Genomic DNA, 26,301 nt, shown 5'->3' with positions numbered 1-26,301 from the left:
ATTTCGACTTTATTCTCTAAACATTTCTACATTATTCTCGTAGTATTTTGACTTTATTCTCATAGTATTTCGATTTTATTCTCGAAACATTTCGACTTTATTCTCGTAGTATTTTGACTTTATTCTCGAAACATTTCTACATTATTCTCGTAGTATTTTGACTTTATTCTCGAAACATTTCTACATTATTCTCGTAGTATTTTGACTTTATTCTCGTAGTATTTCGACTTTATTCTTGTAGTATTTCGACTTTATTCTCGTAGTATTTCGACTTTATTCTCGTGGTATTTTGACTTTATTCTCATAATATTTCGACTTTATTCTCGTAGTATTTCGACTTTATTCTCGTGGTATTTTGACTTTATTCTCGTGGTATTTTGACTTTATTCTCGTAATATTTCGATTTTATTCTTGTGGTATTTTGACTTTATTCTCGTGGTATTTTGACTTTATTCTCGTAATATTTCGACTTTATTCTTGTGGTATTTTGACTTTATTCTCGTGGTATTTTGACTTTATTCTCGTGGTATATTGACTTTATTCTCGTAATATTTCGACTTTATTCTTGTGGTATTTTGACTTTATTCTCGTAATATTTCGACTTTATTCTTGTGGTATTTTGACTTTATTCTCGTAATATTTCGACTTTATTCTTGTGGTATTTTGACTTTATTCTCGTGGTATTTTGACTTTATTCTCGTAATATTTCGACTTTATTCTTGTGGTATTTTGACTTTATTCTCGTGGTATTTTGACTTTATTCTCGTAATATTTCGACTTTATTCTCATGGTATTTTGACTTTATTCTCGTGGTATTTTGACTTTATTCTCGTGGTATTTTGACTTTATTCTCGTAATATTTCGACTTTATTCTTGTGGTATTTTGACTTTATTCTCGGAATATTTCGATTTTATTCTCGTAGTATTTTGACTTTATTCTCGTAGTATTTCGACTTAATTCTCGTATTATTTTGACTTTATTCTCATAGTATTTCGAATTTATTCTCGTAGTATTTAGACTTTATTCTTGTGGTATTTTGACTTTATTCTCGTGGTATTTTGACTTTATTCTCGTAATATTTCGACTTTATTCTTGTGGTATTTCGACTTTATTCTCGTGGTATTTTGACTTTATTCTCGTGGTATTTTGACTTTATTCTCGTAATATTTCGATTTTATTCTTGTGGTATTTTGACTTTATTCTCGTGGTATTTTGACTTTATTCTCGTAATATTTCGACTTTATTCTTGTGGTATTTTGACTTTATTCTCGTGGTATTTTGACTTTATTCTCGTGGTATATTGACTTTATTCTCGTAATATTTCGACTTTATTCTTGTGGTATTTTGACTTTATTCTCGTAATATTTCGACTTTATTCTTGTGGTATTTTGACTTTATTCTCGTAATATTTCGACTTTATTCTTGTGGTATTTTGACTTTATTCTCGTGGTATTTTGACTTTATTCTCGTAATATTTCGACTTTATTCTTGTGGTATTTTGACTTTATTCTCGTGGTATTTTGACTTTATTCTCGTAATATTTCGACTTTATTCTCATGGTATTTTGACTTTATTCTCGTGGTATTTTGACTTTATTCTCGTGGTATTTTGACTTTATTCTCGTAATATTTCGACTTTATTCTTGTGGTATTTTGACTTTATTCTCGGAATATTTCGATTTTATTCTCGTAGTATTTTGACTTTATTCTCGTAGTATTTCGACTTAATTCTCGTATTATTTTGACTTTATTCTCATAGTATTTCGAATTTATTCTCGTAGTATTTCGATTTTATTCTCAAAGTATTTTGACTTTATTCTCGTAGTATTTCGACTTTATTCTCGTAGTATTCCGATTTTATTCTGGTAGTATTTTGACTTTATTCTCGTAGTATTTCGACTTTATTCTCGTAGTATTTCGACTTTATTCTCGTAATATTTCGATTTTATTCTTGTAGTATTTTGACTTTATTCTCGTAGTATTTCAACTTTATTCTCGTAGTATTTCGACTTTATTCTCATAGTATTTCGACTTTATTCTCGTAGTATTTCGACTTTATTCTCGTAGTATTTCGACTTTATTCTCGTGGTATTTTGTTTTTATTCCTGTAGTATTTTGTTTTTATTCTCGTAGTATTCCGATTTTATTCTGGTAGTATTTTGACTTTATTCTCGGAATATTTCGATTTTATTCTCGTAGTATTTTGACTTTATTCTCGTAGTTTTCGACTTAATTCTCGTAGTATTTTGACTTTATTCTCATAGTATTTCGAATTTATTCTCGTTGTATTTCGATTTTATTCTCAAAGTATTTTGACTTTATTCTCGTAGTATTTCGACTTTATTCTCGTAGTATTCCGATTTTATTCTGGTAGTATTTTGACTTTATTCTCGTAGTATTTCGACTTTATTCTCGTAGTATTTCGACTTTATTCTCGTAATATTTCGATTTTATTCTTGTAGTATTTTGACTTTATTCTCGTAGTATTTCAACTTTATTCTCGTAGTATTTCGACTTTATTCTCATAGTATTTCGACTTTATTCTCGTAGTATTTCGACTTTATTCTCGTAGTATTTCGACTTTATTCTCGTAGTATTTCGACTTTATTCTCGTAGTATTTTGTTTTTATTCCTGTAGTATTTTGTTTTTATTCTCGTAGTATTTCGACTTTATTCTCGTAGTATTTCGACTTTATTCTCGTAATATTTCGATTTTATTCTTGTAGTATTTTGACTTTATTCTCGTAGTATTTCAACTTTATTCTCGTAGTATTTCGACTTTATTCTCGTAGTATTTCGACTTTATTCTCGTAGTATTTCGACTTTATTCTCGTAGTATTTTGTTTTTATTCCTGTAGTATTTTGTTTTTATTCTCGTAGTATTTCGACTTTATTCTAATAGTATTTCGACTTTATTCTCGTAGTATTTCGACTTTATTCTCGTAGTATTTTGTTTTTATTCTCGTAGTATTTCGACTTTATTCTCATAGTATTTTGACTTTATTCTCGTAGTATTTCGACTTTATTCTCGTAGTATTTTGTTTTTATTCTCGTAGTATTTCGACTTTATTCTCATAGTATTTTGACTTTATTCTCGTAGTATTTCGACTTTATTCTCATGATATTTCAAATTTATTCTCGTAATTTCGACTTTATTCTCTAAATATTACGACTTTAATCTCTTAATCTAACTTTTTTTCAGCGTGGCACTGAAAATGCTGTCGTATATTTCTCACAATTCCTACAAAAAAGAAAGAAGTAAAAAGTCATAATTGTGAGATTCTCTCTATAAAATGTGATTTTTTTTTTATTCTGTGATGGAAACAGGCTTCCGTTAGATGATGATGATAATAATAATAAAATTAAATAAATAATTAAAAATATTTAAATAAATAATACAAAATAAACCAAATATTTTCAGATTAAAATGTAGAAATATCTGTTGTAACATGTACTACCAGTCAAAATGTTTTAAACAGTAAGATTTTTTTGGTTTTGTAAAGAATTCTATTCTGCTCACCGAGCCTGCATTTATTTGATCTGAAATACAGCAAAAGTAGTAATATTGTGAAAATTAACTGCTGAATATATTGTAAAACATTATTTATTCCTGTGATGCACAGCTGTATTTTCAGCATCATTCCTTCAGTCTTCGGTGTTACATGATCCTTAGAAATCAAGCATTTATTAAAACCTTTGACTGGTATGGTATGTCTGAAAATAAATATAAAGTCTTTAAGCTTATAAATACATTTAACAAAATAATAAACGCAACACTTTTGTTTTTGCCCCATTTTTCATGAGCTGAACTCAAAGATCCAATACTTTTTCTATGCATACAAAAGGCCTATTTCTCTCAAATATTGTTCACAAATCTGTCTAATTGTGGCCAGCCTAAGACAAGACCTGTGCAATAATCATGCTGTCTAATCAACATCTTGATATGTCATACCTGTGAGGTGGATGAATTATCTCGGCAAAGGAGAAGTGCTCACGAACCCAGATTTAGACAGATTTGTGAACAATATTTGAGAAAGAAATAGGCCTTTTGTGTACATAGAAGTCTTCGATCTTTGAATTCAGCTCACGAAAAATAGGGGCAAAAACAAAAGTGTTGCGTTTATAGTTTTGTTCAGTGTATTTGGCGTTGTTTTGTAAACACCATAGCAAATAAAAAAATCAAAATTGCTGTTTGAACTTTTCTCTCTTCGCTGTGACAAGCGTGTCTGAAACAAAGTAGCACAGCCGGTGATTTTGTATTTTTATTCAGCTGGTCTCCGAAACTCGTTCCCACCATACTATTCGTCCATGTTAGGTTTTTGTTTGCATGACAGTGCACAATGCACATGCAAATTTAACCGGTTGGTGGAAAACAAGCTAGTAATTCCTAATAGATTATCTTACATCATTCAAGGCATTTTAAAGCACCCAAAATAGCATACACCGTATATAAGAAGGGTCCTAAACTGATGTGTGTTTTGTGGTGTAGAGAACGAGCACAAGCGCTTGCTGCCCTACAGCTCTCAGAGACGCACCTGGGGTCAAGCGTGGCACACCATCCGTGTGCTGAGGGAGGACTGGCAGAGACTGCAGCAAGGACAGAAAGTGGCCATGTAAGACGAGAAGTGCTCTGTCAGAGCAAACGCTGATGCGAGAGGCTGTGAGTGACCCGTTCTCTCTCTCTGTTCCAGCATGAGTCTCCTCAGACACAATGGCACGCTGTCCAAGCAGAAGAATGAGATGGTGTCGATGCACCAGAGGTTAAAAGCCATGCTGGAGTTCTTCAGCACCAGTCTGCATATCGACATCGACAAATACCAGGAGCAGAGAGCGACGGGCATCGGTATCAGAGTCAAACACTAGTGTACTGCTTATTGCATATGGTGCAGTGTGTACTGTAAACCACTAGTGTATAATAGTATGTGAGACAGTATTATAAAGACCTCATTGTGTTGCATGTTTAATTCATTGAGGGGCATCTAATTACGGTCTTAGAAATTAAAATAGTTATTTAGTCATTGAATCAAATTTTACATAAAAAAGAAAAAAAAAAAAAAAAAAATATATATATATATATATATATATATATATATATATATATATATATATATATATATATATATATATATATATATATATATTAACTTCTAATCAAATAATTAGCCAGGTAGATATAAAAAACACTTGATTATAAATTATTATTTAAAAAGTGAGCCCTTGACATTCTTTCCAAATAATTGATTATTTTAAAAAAAATAAGCATTTGATGTTCTTTCCAAATCATTTATTATTTAAAAGAAAATAAGCATTTGTTGTTCTTTCCAAATCATTTATTATTTTAAAAAATAAGCACTTGATATCCTTTTCCAAATAATTATTTATTATAAAAAAATAAGCACCTTATATCCTTTCCAAATAATTTATTAATTATTAAAAATAAGCACGTAATATCCTTTCCAAATAATTTATTATTTAAATCATTAATTAATTCATTTTATTTATCTATTTATTATTATTGTTATTATTTTAAAAAACTAACATCCTTTACATATAATTAATTTATTATAAAATTAATTGATTTAAATAAATCACTTGACATCTTATTAATTTGTCTCACTGGGAATAGAGGGTCGGGTTGAACACAGTGCATTCTGGGATATAGCAGTAGTAGATCATGTGATTCCATGCAACAAATATCTGCATACTTAGTTTGTACACATTGCATATTGAAGAAACGGTGTGATAGGTATAATATTTCACACATAACCAAACACACAGGCGCTCAATTCTGTGTAGCATTACTTTCAGAGTGAGTGAACACTAAGTGTTGATTTGCTCATGTTGTGTGTTGTTTACACGCTTTCCAGCTTCTGAAAAACTATTGAGTGTCTGGAGAGAAATGGAGCAAACCGCCCTGGACTGTGGACAGGTGAGAAGAGCACCTGTGTGATTTCATGCTTGTCAGTCGTCGAAGTGATCATAGCTGATGTTTATGCTGTTGTAGCCATACGTTTCAGTGTGTGTGTGTGTGTGTGTGTGTGTGTCAGACAGAAGACGTGAATAAGCTGGAGGAGGAGATGATGACCTTTCAGACTGATATTGTAGACCTACAGAGACAGCCGTGGAGGAGCGGAGAGGCTTTAGAGACGCTGTAAATCACACACACTCATACTCATATATATATATATATAGAGAGAGAGAGAGAGAGAGAGAGATTATATTTAAATGCTTAATATGATGATCAAAACATATAATGCAGTGCAATACAATGATTTAGAGATACAAATAAATGTTCTTTGAAAGCCTGATGATCAGATTTGAGACTATATCAAAGCCATTCTTACGTTTACTTCATAAAAGCTGTAAAGATTTGAAAGCAAAAAGCTTGAGCTGGAGGTGAATGTGTGTACAATTATACTAAAAGACTTCATACTTGAAAAAAAAAAAAAAGTCTAACTATCAACCAGACGACAGGTTTATCAGTTTTGATCATTTAGAAACCTCTCAAACGTGATACAGTAGGATTTATTATAAAGGATTAGTTCACTTCCAGATTAAAAATCTCCTGATAATTTCCTCGCCCCCCTTGTCATCAAAGATGTTCATGTATTTCTGTCTTCAGTCGCACAGAAATTAAGGTTTCGGAGGAAAACGTTCAAGGATTTATCTCCATATAATGGTCTTTAATGGAGACCAAGGGGCTGAAGATCTAAATTGCAGTTTCAGTTCAGCTTCAAAAAGCTCTTCTTGATCCCAGCCGAGGAATAAGAGTCATATCTTGAGAAACGATCAAACAAAATAAAATAAACATTTATATACTTTTAAATACAAATGTTCGTCTTGCACTAGCTCACGTCATGCGTGAATTTGTGGATGTGTATCGCAGAGCTAGTGCAAGACGAACATTTGTATTTAAAAGTATATAAATGTTTATTTTTTTATAAAATGATGTATGGTTTCTTTATATAAGAGCCTTATTCCTCGGCTGGGATTGTGTAGAGCGCTTTAAAGCAGCACTTAGGACCTTAAACCCATTGATCACTGTTGAAGACGATTATAAGGAGAAAAATCCTGGAATGTTTTCCTCAATCTTCATTTCTTTGCGACTGAAGACAGAAAGACATCAACATGTTGGTCGACATAAATGATCAGATTATTTTTTGTGGAAGTGAACTACTACTCTTTTAAACTCCTGAATATCTGTAAAAGATTCAGTGTCATGAACCTCTGTAGTCTGATTCCTCATAAACCCGACTTTGTTCCCCAGCGGACTGATGTAAATTAGCTGCTCAAAGTCACCTGTGTTGTTTTGCAGTGAGGTGAAGGCCATGGAGCTCTTCCGGAAACTGAGAGAGAAACCCAGAGGTAAGACACACATCCTGAAGAAGAGCGTCCCGATCCGTCACTGGATCTCAGTCTCGTTGTGTCTCCAGAGCAGCGCAGTATGGGCGACTGTCAGGAAGTGATCAAACTGGTGGTCCAGGCCGTGCAGTTCTACGAGAGGAAGTTACGGGACTTCTACACACACCTAAGGTCAGCTCCTGTGTGATTTTTAATCAGATTTCATTATAAACCTCTCTGTAGACAACCTATCCTTGTTTTGATGGGTTGTGATACATGAGCTCGGTTTCATTTGAGTAAAGCTGGTTTGACGTTGGATATCCAATATTCCGAAATTTAGGGAGCGGGACATTTTATTTCACCAGTATGTGTGTTCCCTGGGAATCGAACCCACAACCTTTTGCGCAATGCTTTACCACTGAACTTTAATAGACCAAGATACGTACAATAGCAATGGAGGGACAAGAAAAAAAACCTGAAAAATAAAACTAAACCTGACACTATTTCTATTACGTGTAATGTTTGTTCACTGTTCATATTATGAATAACTTTTCATTAGACATTTTTAAAGCTATGTTTACTTGGATACATACTGTTTTACTTTATTTTATTTTTTTACTTAAAAATATACTTTAATAATCAACTAAAGCATGAACTCAATAATGACACTATATAGTCTTCTGTAGAGCTGCTTTACAGCTTCAATTCCTGTATTGCCGTAAAGCACTATATGACGTAATATTTATTTTAGGTTTTAAATAATTAGTACCAAATCTGTTGATACTCATATCTCCTCTTCATTTTGTCTAGATGCATTGAAAATAAACTAATTGGTATGGAATTTGTACCTTTAACTTGATATTTTTTCCGTTTTCTTTATATTTTCAATGCTTTATCCTGTATACTGTTAAGGAACGCCCTGTTCAGACATCATCATAAGTCATTTAAATGTATAAAAGATGTGTGTGTGCAGTAAGACGATGGTGTGTCGTCAGAGGGTTCTGGAGCTGCTGCCGCGTGTGGAGGGGACGGTGAGTGCGATGGCTCGCAGCGAGAAACAGCTTCAGCATCTGCAGGAGAAGAGACAGAAGGAGCTGTGGAACCTGCTCAAAGTGGGCTGTGTATGCATACTTACTCCTACTACTGCAGTATGCATGCATGTGTGCACTTGCACAATGCCGTGTGCTTGACTTGAGCATGTCTATGTTTTAGAGTAAGGTTCGTAGTCCAGTGAGTGGCAGTCCAGACGGAGGACGGACTCCACCGGCCCCTGCACACCCGCTGATGTCCCACAGAGCGTCCGTCGTACCGCATGCGTGAGTCTAGTGCATGAGACACTTTGCATTCATTTGCATGTTTCCATCATGAGTGTTTCCTTCTCGTGTGTGTTTAGAGACGAGTCTCTGCTTGTGATTGAGGAGAGCAAGATGTTTGAGAACCGCCTGCAGAGTTTAGTGCAGGACACCATTCAGGAAACAGAGAGCAGCATGCAGGTAACTCGTTTGAGAAATAGAACTATTCTGACTCGTTTTGTAGAGTTTTTACTCAATTTCAAATTCAGCAAAATGCCCAAAATTCTTAAAATGTGCTCATCTTCAGGCCATCCAAAATGTATTTGAGTTTGTTTCTTCATCAGGGTTGGAGAAATGTAGCATTGCATCAGTGTCACATCAATGGATGCACTGCAGTGAATGGGTGCCGTCAGAATGAGAGTCTGATAAAAACATCACAATAATCCACAGCACTCCAGTCCATCACTTAACATCTGGAAAAGACAAAAGCTGTGTTTTGTAATAAAAAAAAATACTTTTTTTAACTTAATTATTGCTTCTTTTGCTGAAATCCTGAGTCCTCTACACCAGGGGTTTTCAACCTGTGGGTCGCGATGGTATTGCAGGTGGGCCGTCAATTACTATTAAAATAAATAATAATATTGTTCATATATGTAATATAATAACATCATTTCATATATATAATCAAATAACAAAAAAATAATATTAAACTGCAACTATGCTTCCACTATTCAAGCTCACTGATTGGTGTAAGAATAAACTGCCAAGTTATCTTAGATATTTTTGCTGCATATGTTACAGAACAACAGCAGTTGTGCCAAACGGTGCCAACCCAAGTTATTTTCTGTTCATTGCCAGTTCATTTAATAAAGACAGTTAACAATCTAGCTTCTGAGTACTAAGTTATTAACCAAACAATAGCGTATATGTGTATGGTTGTGTGGGCCGCGAGTTGAAAAAGTGGTCTGGTCTGAATCAGGAGAGAAATCTGCACAGATGAAGCACCGTTTACAAGCCGAAATGGCTCTAAACAAATATATGGGTGGATTTCGATGAGAGAGGACAAAATAAGATAGACTTTTTTTTCACTTGGAGGAAGCGTTATTATTGAAAATGGACTCATATTTTAGTCAGAAGCAATAGTTAAAACACTTAAAGGATTGATTTGTTTCTGACAAACACAAAGCTTTCAGCTTCTCGAGACATTAACTGATGGACTGGAGTGCTGTGGATTGCTTGTGGCGATTTTATCAGACTCTCATTCTGGCGGCACCCATTCACTGCAGAGCATCCGTTGATGAGACACTGATTCAATGCTACACAGATCAGAGATTATGTTCATCACTGACATTCATCTCTTTCTCTTGTAGATACTGAGAGAGTGGAAGTGGTTGAATGGAGGGCAGGATTTGGCTTGATGTCACAGGTTACCAAAGAGTCAAACCAGACTTAATCAGAGTCAAACTGTTACCCTAAAAGCGAACAAACATGATGCTGTACTGCCACCAACTGGAGGAAACACGTTACTGCAGGAAAACATTTCTTACCTGCAAGAGGTTATAAACCCTAAAATATAGTTTTTAAACATTTACGTTGACAATTTTCCAGCCTTTCTGATGTTTACTATGCAAATGCCACAAATAATTGTGTATAAATATTGTTGGCTCCATGACAAATAGCTTGTGATGTTCCTCATTTGTAAGTCGCTTTGGATAAAAGCATCTGCTTATTGAATAAATGAAAATATAAATCCATCCTAGTTAGACCAAGTGTCTGATCACTCAGGTGCCACTGATGTGTAAACATGGACATTTTATTCATTTGCATCCTTCATGTTGATGTGAAGATTTCATGACAAAAGGTATGTGACCCTATGAAATATGTAAAGTGCATTTTCAGTCAGGGAAATTATTTTTATATGCTGAGAAAAAATAGCACATTTTCTTTGGTACACAGAAATGTATTTTTTTTACACTCAAAAAAACCAAATTAATAAAATGTTGTATCCAAGTATTTTGTGTGTTCATGTTTTCTAGAGCAATTTCATTAAATGCAAGCATTTTTAGTAGTTAAAACTTATAAATTTATATTTAGTTACGGAAATAATTTTTATATGCGGAAAAAAGATATAACTTTCTTTGGCGTACAGCAGCATGTCACTGCGTATCACTTATTAATATTTAGAATTTGTTTGTATTTTTATGTTAATTTTAGTAATTTTTTGTTTTTGTAATTTTAAATATTTATATTTTAGTTTAAGGTTTTAATGTAATAACACTGGTGTACAGGTGTTTTTTATTTATTTTTTTAGTTGTATTCAAATATTTTTTATTTGTTTTTGTTTCCTAGTGTCATTTAAATAAAAAAATAATTTTTGACCAGTGTTTACATTAAATAGCATAAAAAGCAAATGAAAACAGGTTTTATTCAGTCAACACTCCTCTTTATTGAGTTCCAAACCATCAGTTTCTTCTTTACTCCTCCGCTTCTAACATAAATGACTTTTTTACGGAGATAAAAACAAGTAATGGACCTATAAATCCTCTAATAACTCCAGCCCACAAACACAGACAACAAACTTCTGATCAAATATTCTGCATTTGGCAATGAACGTTACAAAGAAAGTGTGGGGCTTCACATTCAGAGCGGCGTGAACACATCACGACCCTAACCCTAACACATCAGATTCTATGTGACCAAAACCTCAATATTTATATAGTTTACAAAAAAAGAAAAGAAATATGGTGCCACGTGTGTAACATTAAAAGCGCTATGATATGTTGGCATAATAACCGAGAGGAAGCTGTTGTTGTTGTCGTGATGATGTCACATACTGAGCTGGTTATGGAGGATCAGTGTGGCAAGGAATCATTTGACTGGTGAACCTGTTTATTACTGGTTCTACTGAGGTTTAAGGCCAGATTAGTTAAAGAGGAATTACGGGGGGAAAGGGCAACGTGTTTTCAATTCTTTAGTTTCTATTAATGCCGTCTGTCCGTGGTTACACCTCCAGCTCGAAGCCCATGCCCACCTTATGCCCTCCGGTGTTGAAGTTCTTAGCATCAATCAGAGCAGACAGAGTGAGTTTCACACCTGCAAAAGATGCAGAACATTTATTAGCATCACTGGCATTTACTGTTGGCGTGACAAAGTATCTCCGCTACAAACTTGGCTCAGATTTTTTAGATGGTTCTAACTCGGGTTGCTATATCCCTTCTAACTAAACACATGGCTTTCATAAGAAAAATCCATGAAAAATCCCATGAGCTTTCATTGAGCGATCAAAACTTTTGTGCAATAACACATGTAGAGTATTTAAGCTGTCTATCACTAGTGAAGTTTAATGACTATGCTAGGACAACATGCTAAAACATGTTTAAACGTTATTAACATGCTAAAACATTAATGACATTAAAACATGCAAGCAATGTGTTAAATCATGTTAGAAAATTGCTAAAACATGATATAAACATGCTAAAGCGTGTTTGTTAGCAATGTGCTAAATCATGCTACCAACATGCTGAAACGTTAAATGATTCTGACAATATGCGAAAACGTGTTAACAACATGCTAAATCATGCTAGCAACATTAAGCTAAAACATTAAGACTTATTTAAACATGTTATTCACATGTTAAATCATGTTAACATACTTAAACAGGTTAACAATATGCTAGCGATGTGTATCATGTTAGCAATATGCTAAAACCTGTTAGCAATGAGTTAAATAATGCTAGCAACATGCTGAAACATCTTAGCAAGATGCTTAAACCTCCTAACAATGTGTTAAAAAGCTAACAACATAAATGCTAACAACATGCCATATCATGTTAACAGCATGCTTAATCACGCTAAAACATTAAAACATATTTAAACATGTTATTATAATTTTCTGTTAGCATGCTAACACATTCAAACCTGTTAGCAATGTGCTAAATCGTGCTAGTAACATGCTTAAACAGGTTAACATGTTAAAACATGCAAGCAATGTGTTAAGTCAGACTAGCAAAATTCTAAACCACATTAAAACATTTAAAAAAGTCTTAGAAACATAAAATCATGCTAACAACATGCTAAATCGTGCTAGCAACATGTTAAAACATGTTAACAATGTGTTAGAAAGCTAACAACATGCTACATCATGTAAAGAGCATGCTAAAACATCTTAGCAAAATGTTAAAACATGCTAGCAATGTGTTAAAAAGCTAACAACATGTGAAAACACAAATAAAATGCTCAATCATGCTAGCAACATGCTAAACCATATTAAAACATGTTAACAACAAGTTAAATAATTCTAGGAATGTGCTAATACATGTTAGCAGCATGTTAAATCATGTTAGCAACATAAACATGTCAGCTTAAGCAATGTGCTAGAGAATGTTAATAACATTTAACTGGCTTTGAGTAAATTCTTCAAACTTTCAAGTTTGTAAACATCTCATTTATGAATGATTATTAATGACATGATGTGTTTGTTCACCTGGCCGGAGGCTCTGTGTGTATCCTACTCCGACCAGACTAGCGTTGTTGACTTTGGCCTGAAGAGAGACACAGGGTTATTTATCATCCTCAGTCAGTGACAGCACTCAGCTGTTATATGTGGATGTATGGTCTGTGCTCACAGAGATGGAGGAGTCTTTATCTAGCTGGTATTTAGCAGCGATACCAAAGCGTGTGTTGTTACTGCCTGCGGTCCAGGCCAGATTCACTGCTGTCTCCAGCTGACCGTTCACCTTCTGATAGATGGAGCCGCCGAACTCTGTCCCATCATTACTGCAGCACACAACACCATTAACTTCAAGGGCTTAATATTGTGCATAAATCACACCTCATATTAGCACAATGTCAACGTTAACTGAAACTAAAACAAAAAATGTTAACTAAAATGTAACCGTAAATGACGATGTATTAGTGTTGCTGGAGTGTTTCCTCACACATTGGTGTGTAGCTGGAAGTCTCCTGCCTTGTAGCCCAAAGCGAAGTTGTTCTGGGCCAGTTTGGACTCGGCCATGTCGAAGGCCATCTGATATCCGGCCAGCCAGCCTTCATAACCCACAACGGCTGCGGCGTGAATCGTGGGTCCGGACAGATCGAAAGCTATATCACAGCCCACATTCATGTAATCACGCTTATAACCCGTCTTCAGCTTAGTGCTCTTCTTCCTGAAGAGAGCAGAGAGAGCATGACAGAAAATGATACTCTTTATACAGATTTTCATATCTTATATATACACATGCTTTTCTTATTGTTATTTTTATATATATATATATATATATATATATATATATATATATATTCTTTTTATTAATGTATTTTATTGTTTATTGCAAAAAATATATATTATTTTTCATGAATTAAAATTAATAGAATTTATATTCATTATCTTGATTTAATATTTTATATATCAATATATAGTGACAATTTATAATTGTCACATTTCAAAATACTTTGCTAATTCAAATTACTTGTATTAAAAAAAAGTTACTTACAAATTTTATTGTTTTATTTATTTTGTGTATTGCAGTGTATTGTATTTTTAAATATATATTTTTTATTAATTAAAAAATATCATTCATATGCATAATCTTAATTTAATAATATTTGGTACAGCAAAACATGGTGACAATTCATCATTTTCAAATTTCAAAATACATAATCAAAGATCAATAATATATTACTTATATTAAAGAAAATGTATTTGACATTGTTTAAGATTATTGTTGTTTTATAAATTTTTTATTAGTATATTTTTACTGTTTATATATATATATATATAAGAAAAAGCTACTTGTAGTTTAAGACATTTATTGTTATTGTTATTGTTTTATTTTATTAACATTATTATTTTTATTTAAAAAAAAAAATTTGTTAAATATAATATTCAATATAAATATTCAATTCAATAAAACATGTTGATAATTCAAAACTGTCACATTTCAAAATGCTAAATCCAAAAAGTTACTCTTTTCAATAATGAAACTTTATCTGTTGTCCACTCAAAGAGTTCACGTACCCAGTGTTGGGCACAAATGAAGTGTCCAGTCCCAGCTTCAGACCATTGGCCAGCTACACAGAAACAAGACAAAACGGTGCATTATATCACCATTTAAAAGCCTAATGCACACATGTTAGAAATGGTGTCCTGAACTCACCTGATCTTCCAGAGTCACTTCATTTGTCAGAACATTATCTGTGTTCCACTTCTGGTTTAAAGTCAAGCCCAGATCCTTCACTTTGTATTTGGTCTCCAGGTTTCCAGCTGCCTTCCCGGTGTCCGTGTTACTGGAGCCTCCGGTGGAGAACTCCTGAGAAACAAGAGAGAAACAGGAAGTGAAGGGATGCTGGGAAAGAGAAGAACAGGCTTCACCAGCTGCTCATAAAGTCATGTTAATTCATACTAGGAGCCTAGTTTGTATCTCAGTATATGACACCAAAATTTTTAAATTCAACCAATTCAGATTCAATTAAACTTAATCATATATTTGTACTTTTTTATATTATATTATTTCTTTTTTATTAAATGATTACTGTTTCTTAACTTACTATTAAATTCATCAAAACATGGTGATAATACACTATTGTCAAAAAAATTTAATGCATAATCCAAGATCAAAAAATATTGTTTTATTAATTAAAACAATTATATAATTCCTGCAAGACTTAAGAAACTGTGTTTCACTTTTAAGTTAATGATATAAATAAAGAACACAAATTTAATCTAATCTAATGTAAATATTTCTGCATGTAATCCAGAAGAGTAGGTAAAAAACTAAACAGAATTGAAATCAGATCACAAACTGTGTACCAGAGAACTATATTGAGGCCACTGTGTATTTGGGTTTGAACTGAATCATGGGAAGATCAACGACAGACATGAAACCTTCTCAACATTAGTGCAAAAACTAATTTAGCTGGAAGGTTGAGCTGCCAAAACAAAGAGAGCAAACAAACACTCATCCTCATGTAAAACATCCCAGTCTTACCATCTGACATCAACGTCCAGTAAAGAAAGCAAGAAAGACAGAAAGAAACCGGTTAAGATTCAGAAACATTCCGATTCATGGAGAACGACAGAAACTCCATCCTGATTCCTGACTGGGCTATTATCATTAACTAAAACTATTAAAAAAGAAGAAAAAAAAATTATACTTGAAATAAAATAAAATTATATAAACATAATACTGAAATAAAATGAATAAACATGTAAAAAAAAGCAACAAAAGTAAAATGTTATATATAATTTAAATTAAAATTCTAGATATATATCAATTTATTAATTACATTTAATAAAATAAATAAACAACCACAAATATAAATTATTTTTACTATTAATTATTTATTATTAATTACTAAAATAATTCTAAATATTAATAAAAACTATAATAGAATATCGATGATACTGAAATAACACTGTCTGCAACAGAACCTTTCTGACCCAGATACAGACGAAAGCAGGAGTGGAGAACATGAATCAGTCTCACACACACACACACACACACACACACACTCTCTCACACGCGCACACACACACACACACACACTCTCTCTCACACGCGCACACACACACACACACACACACACACACACACACACGTTTGTTTTTGTGTAAAGTGGGTTCATCCCATAGGTGTAATGGTTTTTATACTGTACAAACTGTATATTCTATGGCCCTACACCAACCCTACACCTAACCCTAACCCTCACAGGAAACTTTGTGCTTTTTTACTTTCTCAAGAGCACATACACACACACACACACACACACACACACTCATACACACACACAGACAGCTCACTGAATCTACATGCTGTAAACATGAACTACATTAAAAAGAAAGAGCAAGAGTGATGAGGAAAATAGCCCTTACACACAAGTACACAGTGCAGATATCAGATGGTAATGAATACCGCGGTGCGTGTTGGCACTTGGTGAAGAAACAGAGAGAAAACAAACTCACAACTCCATTCTGAGACTTGGTCTTCAGGTCCAACTTAACAGCTCCGAAGCCTGAGAAAAGACAGAAACATATAATTACTGCACTCAAGAGCAACATGCAAAAGTGCTTACACAATATTAAGATTTGTATTTATTTATTTAATATATTTTATTATTTCTATTACATTTAAAATATGTTATTTTTATTAATTAAAACAATAATCATATAAAGATGATTTTTAACAAAGCATTTAAAAGTAAGCAGCACATCCAGTCAGATGCTCAAATGCACATACATCAGTGTTTACAGCTAATTCTTCAAACTGCGCGAGCATTATGACTCCCAAGAGACTCTGGGAAGGAATGCAATGCCCTATTTCTTTAAGAACTCTTTCCTGTCCTTTGACCTTTGACCTGAACCCACCGTCCATCTGTCAGAAGGTCAGTATTGATTCTCTCGTGTCAGTATCATGTTACAGAAATCTATATACAGAAATCTCACGGAATAGTTTGGCAGTAATGTGGCTCTGTAAAGACACTCACTGTATCCTTTGCTGAAGATATCTTTGGCAGATTTGCCGAGGTCAGCATACGCAGGAGGGACGGCCATGTTTGCTGGAGGAAAAAAAAGAGTCAAGGAGACACTTTAGATACACCGAGTCGCTTGAAGATCATCGACTGTGTGACATTGTGCACTTAATGTTGCGCAACATGTTTACATCAGTCTACAAATACCAGCAGCGCACGCCTCCTGACAGTCCAGTGTCCTACAGTCGACTGCAAGAACAGCAATGCAGCATGCTAGTACAGGATTCTATCCCCACAAACACACACACACTCAGGAGACTTCAAAGGAAAGTTCTGGACTCAATACAAGTTCTACAGCTGTTCATAACCACTGTAAATCTGGTTAAAAAAGGCTAAAAGTAGCTCATAACTCGCCGATTTAGAAGAAAACTCAGTGCTCATTTAAAGACTCCTAAATGTTTTATCTAAAAGTATTTCACAAAGCATTAAAACTAGCTCCTAAATCTGTGAAACATTAGGAGTAGTGACAAGAGGACTCTTAAGTCACTAAAACCAAGCCACAAACTATCCTGCCTTCATCGTCTGCCGAAAACTGATTGCCGTCCGTAGACCTAATCACTTTATGGCAAGTGTAAAACTGCATTTTATGGGTTTTCATCGGAGTTATCATCGGTCAGATATAACCCTTGAATGCAATTAAGTCATTTAGCTCATGCAGTCATTTAAATACCTATAAAATGCAGTTTTACACATGCAAAAAAGTGATTACAGGCGCAAATCAGTTTTCGGCGGGACATCGGCAATCTGCCTCAGAACATATACTTTTTAGAAATATTTGACGATAATGAGCTTTTTTTTTTTTAAGTTATCCCAACTCCAAATTTTCCTTTCTTAATGCCCTTGTTCTCATTAACCCCTTGGACTAGAAGTAACATCTGTGCTTGTGTCCAGTTGGGTTTTCTTTGACGTTTGCATGTCTTACTATCAGCTGTGATTATTCTACTCAGTTTATTAAAAGGCTGTTTATATCATATGCATATTCACTAATTATGAGAGGCATTCATGTAAGAGGCTGACAATCAGCTGAACACATACTTGTTTAATTAGTGACACTTAGTCTGCATTTTTAAATCTTTATTTGACTGTGGCACAATATTCTTTCTTCACTCTAAAACAGTTCTATTAATAAATCTCTGGCAGAGACGATCAGCCAATCACTGACATCATCCAAGCCCCGCCCACTTACTCTGTATTCCTTAGTAAAAGTCAGCAGGTTTTAAGTGAAAATTCTTTGCTAAAAACATTTTCTGTAATTTAGGAGAACTCTTAGTGGTAAGATAAAATGTTTTCTGAATACTGGCCCAGATTTACAGTGATGCGTATAGACTTTAGTGTATGGTGTTCATGTACCAGAGGGTTTAAAAGCCAAAATGCACAGCTTGGGTTTTTGCTAAAGCACTTATAATCATTTGATTGAGTTTTATCTGAGCAGTAAAATGTCTAAATTATCCTGAAATTTGTTTGCTTTAAACATGTGCTTCTTGTGAGGATGTAGCTTTGGTTTCCTATCTATCTATCTATCTGTCTATCTGTCTGTCTGTCTGTCTGTCTGTCTGTCTGTCTGTCTGTCTGTCTGTCCCGTCCTCTGTCTGTCCGTCACTCACCCCATGTCTTTGGCTTGCAGTGATGGCAGCTCTCACTGCTTCCATTCTCCTGCTGTCCTTTCTCACACATGATCTGGGGTCAGAGATCACAATCAAACACACACCATCAACCACAGCCCACGGTCTACCTGCATAAGACAATGAGATCAGACGGAGGCGGTCGCCATGGCAACCTCTGCCCTTGATCCCTGGTGACGGGATGCTGATGCAGCATCTTTACCGAGCGTGTCCCCCTTCCCCCAAAACACACGCTAAAAACAGACTCATCTGACACCGCGGCTCCTGTGACGTGAGGCGTTACGAAATGGGAAATGTTTTCCTCGACACTGAACATCCACATATAACGTCATTCTTAAGAAATGAATTGCACTTATATCAGATGTGTTTAAAATGATGCATGTATGAGATGATGGCTCTATCGGTCTTTTAAAAAAAAGCTAAGTTTTATTCTAGATCACATGGTGAACAAATCACTGCACTTTAGTGAACATCCCCAGGCACGATGACCAAAAACACACAATCTCAATACATCTGTGATAAAACATTTTTTTTTTTAAATGCAACCATATTCTTAAGTGTATTTAAGTTGTATTAAACGTAATCTTGTTTTGTGCAGGTCAATGTGGTCCTAGAATATGTTAATGGTATTTATACATCTATCAATTTATGTTATGACCGACATGCAAATACAAACTATTTTTATTATCGTTTTAATATCGTTTCATTCGTATCATTTTTTATCGTTTTGTTTCGACAAAATCATTAAAGTACAATAAAAAAAAAAAAACATTATGAATATTTATGAATAATATAATGGAATAATAAATGATATGCACTGATCACTCGCGAATGAATCGCTGTAAAAGTAATTATGCAAGCAATACATTAAATGAGTTACTTTATCTGTGAACAGTTTCTTACTGAATGCATAATGTGTAATACAGTCAATGTGTGGTTTGCTCTAGAGACCCACCAGATGGTACAATTTATTTGTAGAATTAATAATATATGAAGCAAAAAAGCGCAAAAATCTGTTAAAAGAATAGTAATCTTCACTATAAATCTGTATTAATAAACCATATGCATTTATATGCATACACGATATGCAATGGCACTGTGACTCTTTATAAAACTGAAAGAAAAGCTGCTTTAGTTTCAGCTTTCGCTTTACATTCAGTTTCTCCTTGAGACCAGAGAAGAAACGAATCAACTAATAGTTCAGACTGATTGCATAACGTAACTCATTATTGATCTTATATAAGATAATTTCCTAAAACCCCGAGAAACCCTTAACAAAGTAACAAAACAACATGTTTATAATGAAAAAACACGAGAGAGCAGAGAACAATGAAGACACATGAAAGTTCAGATCATGTTTTAGTGGATCTGATCATGTTTAGGAGAACAGCTGTCATTCAGCACCGTCCCAAACACACAAAGAAATAAATTCGAACACACTGTTACACTGTAACACGCAGACACACACACAGTTACACTGTAACACGCAGAGACACACACACAGTTACACTGTAACACGCAGACACACACACACAGTTACACTGTAACACGCAGACACACACACACAGTTACACTGTAACACGCAGACACACACAGTTACACTGTAACACGCAGAGACACACACACAGTTACACTGTAACACGCAGAGACACACACACAGTTACACTGTAACACGCAGAGACACACACACAGTTACACTGTAACACGCAGAGACACACACACAGTTACACTGTAACACGCAGAGACACACACACAGTTACACTGTAACACGCAGAGACACACACACAGTTACACTGTAACACGCAGAGACACACACACAGTTACACTGTAACACGCAGAGACACACACACAGTTACACTGTAACACGCAGAGACACACACACAGTTACACTGTAACACGCAGAGACACACACACAGTTACACTGTAACACGCAGAGACACACACACACACAGTTACACTGTAACACGCAGAGACACACACAGTTACACTGTAACACGCAGAGACACACACAGTTACACTGTAACACGCAGAGACACACACAGTTACACTGTAACACGCAGAGACACACACAGTTACACTGTAACACGCAGAGACACACACAGTTACACTGTAACACGCAGAGACACACACAGTTACACTGTAACACGCAGAGACACACACAGTTACACTGTAACACGCAGACACACACACAGTTACACTGTAACACGCAGACACACACAGTTACACTGTAACACGCAGAGACACACACAGTTACACTGTAACACGCAGAGACACACAGTTACACTGTAACACGCAGAGACACACAGTTACACTGTAACACGCAGACCTTTAGTGACACAAAGTTTCATATTCAATCCGTCAAACCTGTTACGAGTGACAGAATCAGTGTCCTTGATGAAACACTGACAATTTGTACGTGTACAAATTGTTAGTGTACAAATTGTCTTTGCAAGAGAATAAACAAGCATGATTTTAAGAATAAAAGGTAAGTGCGTGTAACGGTGATGTATAATCATCAGTGTTGTGCTGTCATGACGCTTCTGCGGCCCTGAATAACTGCAGCTGCGGTGGGAACACAATAACAACAGCGCTCGTTCATGAAAAGCAGAATGCGCCGAGTCTTTGCACGCGTGTGTGTTTCGAGTAATGTTTCCGTGCAGCATGCTTCGAGTGTGAATCGGTGAGCCCTTACCGTGTTTACCGTGTCGATGTCCCCGACGGAGCGTGTGTGTGCAGCGCGAGAGGACAGACTGAAGGGGAACGCGACGGAGGCGCCTCCACCGCGCATGCGCAGACTTTCCCTACGTTTCCTCCACGATTATGTAAACGTATGTAATATTTAACCTTATTTCGCAACTTTTATTTTTTTATGAAAAACATGTTATTCCCCCACATTTGTACAAGCTGACCTCTCTAACTGAATGAATTGGCGATCAAAGACTGTAATGTCATTTATAAATAAAAATGTCCTTCAATGTCTCAGATGTTGAATATGTAAAGACGAAGATTATAAGCGCATATTTAACTTCATATTAATTTTAGTTATAATAATTCTACTAATACTACTAGTAATCGTATGTACTGTGTATATATTTTATAAATGCGTGTTTTGGGGAATTTAGAGAGCTGAACTGGATGATGACATCACCGAATCATCAATGAACTGACTTTAGCTGAAAAAATAACTATGTTATTGTCTTCTTGCATTTGATAAAAAAAAAATATTTCTATACAAAACCAAAATGATATTTATATATATATATAAATAGTGTACTATTATTTCGGTTGCACAATGTAAAGCAGGGTTCTTCAAATCTTGTCCTGGAGGGCCAATGTGCTGCAGAGTTTAGCTCCAACCATGATGAAACTTACCTACCTGTGATTTTCTAATGATCCTAAAGACACTGATTAGCACGCTCATGTGGGTTTGATTAGGGTTAGAGCTAAACTCTACAGGAAAGTGGATCTTGTGGGCTAGATTTGAGGATCCCTGATGTAAAGGCTTCTATGGCAAGGCTGCTGTCTCTTTAAGAAGTTGCCATGGTGAAGCTTTGCGCTTGTTGTTAATGCGTCATCAGTCTGCGTGGGACCGAAGAATAGAGCAAATACGACGCACAATCAGATCAATTATTTTTTTAATCAGTTTTTTATCAAAGGTAAGCGTCTTCAGGAACTCATTTTCATTATATATGTTACTAACGGTGTTTACTAACGGTGAGAGTTCATGCAGCGCCACAATCTGTGATCAGATCAATGAAAATGCATTTATTTATTTTTATGACTAACGTTAGTCATAAAAAGCTGATTTATTCTATGTTAATTACCTGCTGATCATTATAGACGGATATTAAAAGCATTCTGGTCTGAATGTAAAACACTTCATATATAAATATCTAATATAATAATAATAAAAGAGAAATTAATATAATTATTAGTAAAACGTAATAATTAAATCGCCTTCTAAAAATAAGTAAAAATTAACTCTAAATATTAAAAGCATTCTGTCTGAAAATAAAATAATTAATGTATAATATAAATAATTATAAATATTAAAATAAATAGAATTATAAATAAAACATGGTCAGTATTTTAACTTTAAAAAATTATTAAATTATATTCACCCCATTTGCAAAGTAAAGCTGATATTAATGACTGCGTGTTTATTCTGTGTTAATTACCTGTTTACCTACTGATCATTATAGACGGATATTAAAAGCATTCCTGTCTGAATGTAAAACACGTAATATATAAATATCTAATATAATAATAATAAAAGAGAAATTAATATAATTATTAGTAAAACATAATAATTAAATCGCCTTCTCAAAATAAATTAAAATTAACTCTGAATATTAAGAGCATTCTGGACTGAATATAAAATAATTATAAATAATAAAATACATTTATATTTTTTTTTTATTATATTAATCCCATTTGCAAAGTACCTTTCTTAGAAAATGCATTATTAAACAAGTTTGATTTTAAGTTTTATTACTTGTCCTGAACTCCTCTGCAGCAGAAGTATGTGTGAAGGGCCCTCAGCGATCTCTGGTCCCATTCCTCCAGACCCCACACTGTTTCCTGAATATTACAAACGCCCGTCATCTGGTAAGATTGAAACTGTGAGGATTACTTAATTTTGCATGTGCGATGCTTCATCTCATCTCTCTCTGTTGTCTTGCTGAAGCTCGTGGTCGGCTGGAGGGAAACACTCAGAGCGGCTCGTCTCCTCTTCTGAAGGGTCCCTTAGCACCAGATCCTGGGTTTTACAGTTCCCGCTGCACCCCTCGACCCCGAATCGGTGCAAACGCCACTCACATCCTCGAGAGAGGACAGAGAGGGGTTGTGGGAGATCTGCTGAAGCTGGAGGGAGTGGCGCTGAACCCCAGTCCAGCCAAACCTAGTGAGATCAAAATACACGGCTGCATAAAAACAGGAAAATTGTGAAATATTATTGCAATTCTAAATATCTGTTTTCTGTTTGAATGTATTTTAAAATGTAATTTATTTCAGTGATGCACAGCTGAATTTTCAGCATCATTCCTCCAGTCTTCAGTGTCACATGATCTTCAGAAATCATTCTAATATGCTGATTTGCTGCTCAAGAAACATTTCTGATTATTGTCAATGTTGACTGAATTTATTTGGAATAGAAATCTCTGCTACCTCTATCTCCTCCACGCTCTTCTTATCCAGAACCTGCCATACAGGACTTTGGTAAAGAAAATGTTCGCAAGCTACGTGAAATCCAAAAGCGTTTTCGAGAGATGGAAGCGCAGAGAGAACATACCAAACCTGTTCCAGTTAAAGCACTCTGGATCTCTCCAAAATACCAGGATGTCTCCTCCAGGGTAATGGCCCAGTTACAGGTGAGCAAGATGCAACAATTTTTTATTTTTTTTAGATTACTCCCTTGGTAATGGTTCAGTGCAGTAGCAGAGAAGTACTTTCTAGAGTTAGAATTTGATGTTAGAGAGTAAATGCAAAGAAATAAAGCATGTCTAAACATGCAACTCATTTATTTAAGTCTAAATGTCTACTGTGCGTCTTTATACTTAACTAAACCTAAAACCAATAAAAAATCATTTTCCTTCAAGTTCTAAAGCTAAATACAAATATTTTAAATACAAATGACAAAAGCACATAATAAAATCGCTTATATTCAATCAACAATAGCGAAGCTCCGCCTACTTACCAGTCAATCAACAATTGCACTAAAACAAGGGATTTAAACCTCGATCTCTGTGTCTGTGTAGGAGACGAGTCCTCCTAAGAAACCCGCATGTCAGAACTTCCTGAAGGCTCACTCTCTGTGTGGCACTGGAGGTCGACCGCTCGGACCGTCACAAGCTGCATTAGACTCGGATTCTGAGGTGTGTAATATACTTCTATACATACTACAATAGAGATTAGTCCTCTGTGTCTTTCATACGAGTAGCTTCTCTCTCATTGTGAGGTGTTTGTGTGTATAGATGCATGTGAGAGGACACACGGTGGACTTTGTGAGTCATAACGCTCGTGCCGCGGGGAAGACAAACCTGAGGAGATCTCAGTCCTTAGAGAACTTCAGAGACAAACCACCACCCAGCGCCGTGAAGGGGAAAGTGCCACAATAGTGAGTCACTGATTTACACTAGCACTGGGGTCTGTAGGAGTTTGCAGGCTTTTTAAAGGAAGTCTCTATTGTTCACAAAGGCTGCATTTATTCAATCAAAACACTGATCTTCTTCTCTCATTCGCTTCATCAGTCTGGAGCAGAGGAAGTTGCAGTGGAAAAAGGAGGAGGATGAGAGGAGAAGAAACACTCCTGATCCGTCCGTTCCTGCTGGACACACTCAGATGTCTGAAAGAGAGAGACAAGAGACCCTGAGGTCCCTCAAAGAAAGTGCGTCTTCATAAGCAGTGTCTGTTTTCAGCTTTAGTTTGTGAGAGGACTGATTGATTTCTGTGTGTGTCTGTAGCTCACAGGTCTCTGGTCAGTGAGCTGCTGTCTCTCCCCATCAAAGCCGACACACTGAGCGTCCGCTCTCGACGCGCTCAACTCGATCAGCGTCTCTCAGAGGTCGAGGAGGCCATCAAAATCTTCTCACGGGATAAAGTCTATGTGAAAGTCGACTCCTAAACGCCACATCCATATCAGGCTTTTTCTTCTGTATTTATGTATTTATTAGTAGCAGCAGATGCTTTTTCATTTCCTGAGTACCATGCATTTGAACGCTTGACACTATAAAGAGATTTGTGACTAAATATGACTCTTATAAGTGGCAGAGATTATAGATTTTTCCTTTTTTGCTGATTCTGTAGTCGTGCTTTGGTTAGATAATTATAAAATTAAACAGACATAAGCATGAGAAAAACCTCAAAACTGTGACAAACTCTGAGTCATAAGAAATAAAATTCAGTAAGTTGACATTTTTATTACAATTTTGACTTTTTGTCACAATTTCAGCTTCTCATAATTATGTTTTTTAATCTCATAATTGACTTTTATCTCACAAATATGATTTAGCATGTCACACTTTTGACTTTATCTCATTATTATGACTTTTTATTTCATAATTATGATTTACCAAAGTATGTTTTCTCTTATGTAGCAGAAATTGGTTTCTATAGTATCTGGTGGATTTGTTTAAACGTTCAAAATTGTCTGTAAATTACGGAATTTGTACTTCTATATTTGCTAGAAAGTATTTCTGCTGCCATGTACATTAACAATTGTCTACAATCCCAAGGTGCTGCTGACCTTCAGATGAATCATAATGCTGTCATTTAGCATGCTATTAGCAAATTTTTGTTTAATCGTTTTAATGTGTCCTTGAAATGAATTTTAGTATTGCAGAACTAAAAAGTGGTGCTCGTTTTAAATGTCTGATTACACAAGCTGTTCAGCTTTGATCAGCTCTTCACACAATCATAAATATCTGCACCAAAGCTCATAGCAACTATTTTTGTGCATCAGTAAAATAAAAATACACAGTGTTTGTTTTATCATGTTAATTAAGTTCCATAAATGGTACAAAA

General features: G+C 34.9%; 3 protein-coding genes across 9 annotated transcripts in view; 2 read left to right on the top strand and 1 right to left on the bottom strand.

The window, feature by feature from the left end:
* Positions 1-10,309, top strand: part of LOC132114985 (inhibitor of nuclear factor kappa-B kinase subunit beta-like) — a 31,799-nt gene extending 21,490 nt beyond the window's left edge. For all 4 annotated transcript variants that reach the window (XM_059523398.1, XM_059523397.1, XM_059523399.1 and 1 more), the window contains 10 exons: positions 4,490-4,613; positions 4,692-4,843; positions 5,868-5,929; positions 6,048-6,151; positions 7,316-7,365; positions 7,434-7,533; positions 8,315-8,462; positions 8,554-8,657; positions 8,735-8,834; positions 10,004-10,309. In XM_059523398.1, coding sequence (XP_059379381.1) covers positions 4,490-4,613; positions 4,692-4,843; positions 5,868-5,929; positions 6,048-6,151; positions 7,316-7,365; positions 7,434-7,533; positions 8,315-8,462; positions 8,554-8,657; positions 8,735-8,834; positions 10,004-10,051 — 992 coding nt within the window. In that variant the 3' untranslated portion in view covers positions 10,052-10,309. The remainder of the gene's footprint in view (positions 1-4,489; positions 4,614-4,691; positions 4,844-5,867; positions 5,930-6,047; positions 6,152-7,315; positions 7,366-7,433; positions 7,534-8,314; positions 8,463-8,553; positions 8,658-8,734; positions 8,835-10,003) is intronic.
* Positions 10,310-11,504: 1,195 nt separating this feature from the next.
* Positions 11,505-21,605, bottom strand: LOC132114983 (voltage-dependent anion-selective channel protein 2-like). 2 transcript variants are annotated; one of them, XM_059523395.1, is made up of 10 exons: positions 21,473-21,605; positions 18,763-18,835; positions 17,114-17,185; positions 16,593-16,642; positions 14,788-14,940; positions 14,649-14,701; positions 13,570-13,797; positions 13,258-13,408; positions 13,116-13,173; positions 11,505-11,726 (listed from the first exon to the last, which is right to left on the bottom strand). In XM_059523395.1, the coding sequence occupies exons 1-10, from the start codon at positions 21,566-21,568 to the stop codon at positions 11,635-11,637; spliced, it is 1,026 nt and encodes a 341-aa protein (XP_059379378.1). In that variant the 5' UTR covers positions 21,569-21,605; the 3' UTR covers positions 11,505-11,634. The 2 variants fall into 2 exon arrangements, with proteins under 2 accessions (XP_059379378.1, XP_059379379.1); XM_059523396.1 differs by lacking the exon at positions 18,763-18,835 and having other exon boundaries at positions 21,473-21,594.
* Positions 21,481-26,268, top strand: enkd1 (enkurin domain containing 1). 3 transcript variants are annotated; one of them, XM_059523393.1, is made up of 8 exons: positions 21,481-21,608; positions 23,297-23,388; positions 23,468-23,683; positions 23,977-24,149; positions 24,537-24,653; positions 24,753-24,895; positions 25,029-25,165; positions 25,242-26,268. In XM_059523393.1, the coding sequence occupies exons 2-8, from the start codon at positions 23,304-23,306 to the stop codon at positions 25,400-25,402; spliced, it is 1,032 nt and encodes a 343-aa protein (XP_059379376.1). In that variant the 5' UTR covers positions 21,481-21,608; positions 23,297-23,303; the 3' UTR covers positions 25,403-26,268. The 3 variants fall into 3 exon arrangements, with proteins under 3 accessions (XP_059379376.1, XP_059379375.1, XP_059379377.1); XM_059523392.1 differs by lacking the exon at positions 21,481-21,608 and adding an exon at positions 22,306-22,436; XM_059523394.1 differs by lacking the exon at positions 21,481-21,608 and adding an exon at positions 22,363-22,436 and having other exon boundaries at positions 23,300-23,388.
* The last annotated feature ends 33 nt before the right edge of the window (positions 26,269-26,301 follow it).

The sequence above is a fragment of the Carassius carassius genome, chromosome 34 (genome assembly GCF_963082965.1).
Source record: "Carassius carassius chromosome 34, fCarCar2.1, whole genome shotgun sequence".
NCBI lineage: Eukaryota > Metazoa > Chordata > Actinopteri > Cypriniformes > Cyprinidae > Carassius > Carassius carassius.
This window is presented reverse-complemented; position numbering and strand designations above follow the sequence as displayed.